Source organism: Oncorhynchus tshawytscha, linkage group LG07, assembly GCF_018296145.1.
Source record: "Oncorhynchus tshawytscha isolate Ot180627B linkage group LG07, Otsh_v2.0, whole genome shotgun sequence".
NCBI classification, from domain to species: domain Eukaryota; kingdom Metazoa; phylum Chordata; class Actinopteri; order Salmoniformes; family Salmonidae; genus Oncorhynchus; species Oncorhynchus tshawytscha.
Genome location: NC_056435.1, coordinates 67702966 through 67707484, shown reverse-complemented (window position 1 = coordinate 67707484; position 4519 = coordinate 67702966). Strand labels below are relative to the sequence as shown.

The 4519-nt window shown below is 39.1% G+C and overlaps 1 protein-coding gene across 1 annotated transcript in view; it reads right to left on the bottom strand.

Annotated features, from left to right (window-relative positions):
• Nucleotides 1–741: 741 nt before the first annotated feature.
• The window catches only part of LOC112255081 (protein SSUH2 homolog), a 13601-nt gene continuing 9823 nt past the window's right edge, over nt 742–4519 (bottom strand). The window contains exons 10-12 of the mRNA XM_024428138.2: nt 3806–3911; nt 3233–3340; nt 742–2741 (exon numbers count right to left, since the gene is read on the bottom strand). Coding sequence (XP_024283906.2) covers nt 2601–2741; nt 3233–3340; nt 3806–3911 — 355 coding nt within the window. The 3' untranslated portion in view covers nt 742–2600. The remainder of the gene's footprint in view (nt 2742–3232; nt 3341–3805; nt 3912–4519) is intronic.

Here is a 4519-nt window from a genome sequence, read left to right as displayed (position 1 = left end):
AGGCCAAGGGGGGGCATATTATGAGTCCCAATTATTAACTAATGGGTTGAACATCTTGGTGAGATTTAAGAAGGATTGGATTTCTCAAGAGGTATTCCAGTGTGCTGCAGATAATTTCCTGTTAAACCGACTTGGTATACCTGACTTAAAACACTGGACTTTCAGCTTTTACCATTAAAATAATAGAAACAGTCTAGCCTGCAAGTGTCACGGCTGTTGAAAGGAGCGGACCAAGGTGAAGCGTGGTGAGCGTACATGCTTTTTAATAAAGAAAAGACGCCGAACAAAACAATACAAAACAAAACCGCGAATCTTATGGCTAAGTGCCATAAAGAAATTTCCCACAAACACAGGTCGGAAAAAGGGTACCTAAGTATGGTTCCCAGTCAGAGACAACGATAGACAGCTGTCCCTGATTGAGAACCATACACGGCCAAAACATAAAAATAGAAAATCATAGAAACACAAAACATAGAATGCCCACCCCAACTCACGCCCTGACCAAACCAAAATAGAGACATAAAAGGATCTCTAAGGTCAGGGCGTGACAGCAAGTGACCGATTGACACCTGTCATGTAGCTTACAATGGGCCCACGGCTCTGGTTCTAGGAACAATTTGACCATGTAAAAAAAAAATCAAGGTGACAGGGTAATCAAGTAAACTGTATGAAAGACAATCTATCAGTAAATCAATCCACTGAGAACTGTGTGAGTTGTCCATTCAAAACAGGAGACAAACATTTCCTCTAAGGATAATATTCTTTATTATTTTAAAATGAATGGACAGCATGTATAATCCGAGGACAGCCTGTATAATCTGAGGACAGCATGTACAATCAGAGGACAGCATGTACATACCGAGGACGGCACGTACAATCAGAGGACAGCATGTGCATACCGAGGACAGCATGTACAATCAGAGGACAGCATGTGCATACCGAGGACAGCATGTGCATACCGAGGACAGCATCTATAATCAGAGGGCGGCATGCGCATACCGAGGACAGCATGTACAATCCGAGGACAGCATGTATAATCAGAGGACAGCATGTACAATCAGAGGACAGCACGTGCGTGCCGAGGACAGCATGTACAATCCGAGGACAGCATGTATAATCAGAGGACAGCGTGTACAATCAGAGGACAGCATGTATAATCTCAAGGTTAGCCCTTTGGCCGGTAAACATCTTTACCATGGAGGCTCGTTTGTACAGTAGGGTCAAGACTACTCAATCTGTAGGAAAGTGCGGTTGACATTTAAAGGCAATGTTTGCTGTGCAACATTTGTTACATAGACCTTTAGGCAGCATTGACTGTACACGCTGAATATGTCGGCTCAATCGGAAATGCTGTCCTCGGATCGACATTTAAACCCGCACTACAACGCAGATCTTCTGCACTACGGAATGAAATCGAACCCTTAAGGACGTTTCTTGAAAACAACTCTGATATAACGATATTAAAATATCAATACTAATATATTGAATAGCTTTTCTAGTCATCAGAACATGATTATGACAAGCTTTGTCAACACTCTTATCCTAACGATCATGCAATTAACTCAATGGCCAAATTGACTAAAGCTTTGGCACAACAACACACAGCTGAATTTACAATTTATCTTTTGAAAATGTGAATGCAACCACAGGATGTAGTTTGGCCAACAAATAAGGAGTGTGATTACATACTCATCATTAGAGTAGTGGAATGGTATACTGGAGGTTACGTTCAGCTTCTGAAATCAGCAATCAATTCATTCATCAAATATACAGTACATACATTAAGCAGCATTACAGTTTTTTTGTTCAATCGCTAACAAGCGTCGGTCAATACTGATGCCACTTTTTCAAAACTCTTCACACAGTCTGCATTACCAACATGCATCTTGGCCAAACAGTTAATTGCACCTCCAAAACTCACTCAAACCAACAAAACACTTCATACATGTCTCAAAATAAGCTTGTTGGACCATAACACTGGCAACAACTCTCACTCAGAAAAGCATAACATTGTCACTCATAACACACTGACCTAAAAAACACTAACAACAGGGAGCATTACATAAATGGTTAACTTTTCTCTTTGAAGTTTGAATGATTTTATTTATTTATTTATTTCATTATAGAATAATAATAACACCTTTTCACTTTATTGACTGTACTAGAGTATATGTAACAAGAATGAATCAGACATGCAGCAATTTGCTTCAATAGCCTTTAGTTTTTCTATATCTTTGCATAAAGTCATTTACTTGTGAAAAATTGAAAGTTGAAACAAAAAACAGATTCATGAAATTCCAGGGCTGCAATAATTATTATAAAAATAAAAAACAGCATGTAGTATACTGATCAGAATACACTTAGCCCTAAACTCCTGGGGAGGATAAAAGGCCCTAAAGAACTACCTACAATACCTACCTCACTAACTAGCTAACTAACTAGCTAACTGATAAACAAAACCTTTTTTCATACGGAGCTGAACTAAGCCAAGTCAAGGCCAGCTGTATTGGGCTGGCCTGGTGACGCGTTCACCAAAAGAGGTATGGTTAAGTGGCTGGCTGGCTGGCTGGCTGGCATGACTGGCTGGCTGGCATGACTGGTTACATGATGGAGCAGCAGCAGGTGGCAGGGTAGTCAGGAACTTTGACCTGGTGTTCGTTCCCATAGATATAGTAAACATGGATGCCTCCCTTCCACTTGTAGGTCACCTTGGTGATGGGAATCAACTCGATGGTTTGTTGCTGAAACAACAACAGAAGAGTGAGACCATTTATCTTATTAGTTGATTGACAGGTGATCTTCAATAAGCAGTACGGAGCTCAAAGGGGCGGTTTCCTGGTTTCCTGGTTTCCTGTGCACAGATGAAGCCTAATCCGGGACTAAAATGCATTTTAAAATGGAGATTCTCCATCGAGTTTACTTTTCTTAATCAGTGTCCGGAAAACCACCCCCAAAAGGGTTTAAAGTTGAGAAACATGGCTAACAGATGTTGTCATATCCTGTGTACAAATATTAGAACTTCTGCTTGTAAAGTTGCCTGCATTGTACCTGTCACTGTAACACAGTGGTTCTCAAACCTCTCCTCGGTTGTAGTCCTGAACTAACTCACTTGATTCAACTAGTCAAGTGCTTGATAAATAGTTTTACAACTTGAATTAGGTGCGCTACTTTTGGAATAGTTCAAATACATGGAACGGCTGCGGGTTTGAGAACCGCTCGGTATAACAAATACCTGTTGAAGGATGCGGGAGTTCTGGGAGTATTTCGCCTGGTGTTCTCTAACCAAACGGTCTGAAGCCTGGGATAAAGACGGATCTGGGAAGCCATACACTGGATACAGCTGATGAACAGAGGATTGTGATGATGTCACACACAACATTTCAGTAATATGTCAGAAACTATAAAACTATTTTTTTTAACCAATAGAAAAAAAAAATACAAAAATGTCTCGTGTTACTTATAGTTTACAAGGGGAACCTAACAAGGGCAAACGTTTTGCACTGTAGTAAAACATTTTGGAACGAAAAAAGCGTTTTTTCTAAACGCTCTGACGCATAAAACGTAAAAGCTGTTGAGTTCTGTTTTGTTCGTAAACAGAAGTTGTAGTTAAGCAGCGGAGCAGAAAGACATGTCAAGGTTTTTAAAATGGTTTACAGGAGGGACTGACCTTGTAAAGCAGGGTCAAAACATGTCCGATAAGAAATGTTCGTTTTTATTGCAAAAAAAAAAAATGTTTGGTTGCAAAGCCTTTTTGCTACGGTGATCACTAATGAATACACCCCGGTCTGTTTTGTTCCTTCCTTACCATGTACTGGGCGTTTTTGAAGAGTGTTTTTCCAGTCACATCGCTCAGATTGTCAACCTCCAGCCCACTGTTCTGCTCCACAACATAGTCTTCAACATTATTCTTCCTGAAATAACAACAAAGTCCGCAACATTATCCTTCCTGAAATAATAACATAGTCCTCCACATTATCCTTCCTGAAATAATAACATAGTCCTCCACATTATCCATCCTGAAATAATAACATAGTCCTCCACATTATCCTTCCTGAAATAATAACATAGTCCTCCACATTATCCTTCCTGAAATAATAACATAGTCCTCCACATTATCCTTCCTGAAATAATAACATAGTCCTCCACATTATCCTTCCTGAAATAATAACATAGTCCTCAACATTATCCTTCCTGAAATAATAACATAGTCCTCCACATTATCCTTCCTGAAATAATAAAAATGTTTGTACATCATTTGTATACCAAATTTTATGACCATTTCTGGTTTCCGAACCATCATCTCTTAATAAGAAGATATGATTTACAGAAACATGTGTACCTCATAACAACTCACCATTCGACTTAAATAAAAAACTAAAAAACATAAATTGTGAACACATTAGGAAATGTGCATATTGCGTTGCAGTTACAATACAATCAACTTTGCATATTCAATCATTTCTGTCTCTAAATGTAATGTCTTTGAATATAACTGTACAAAAAATCTCTTAAGTGTAAA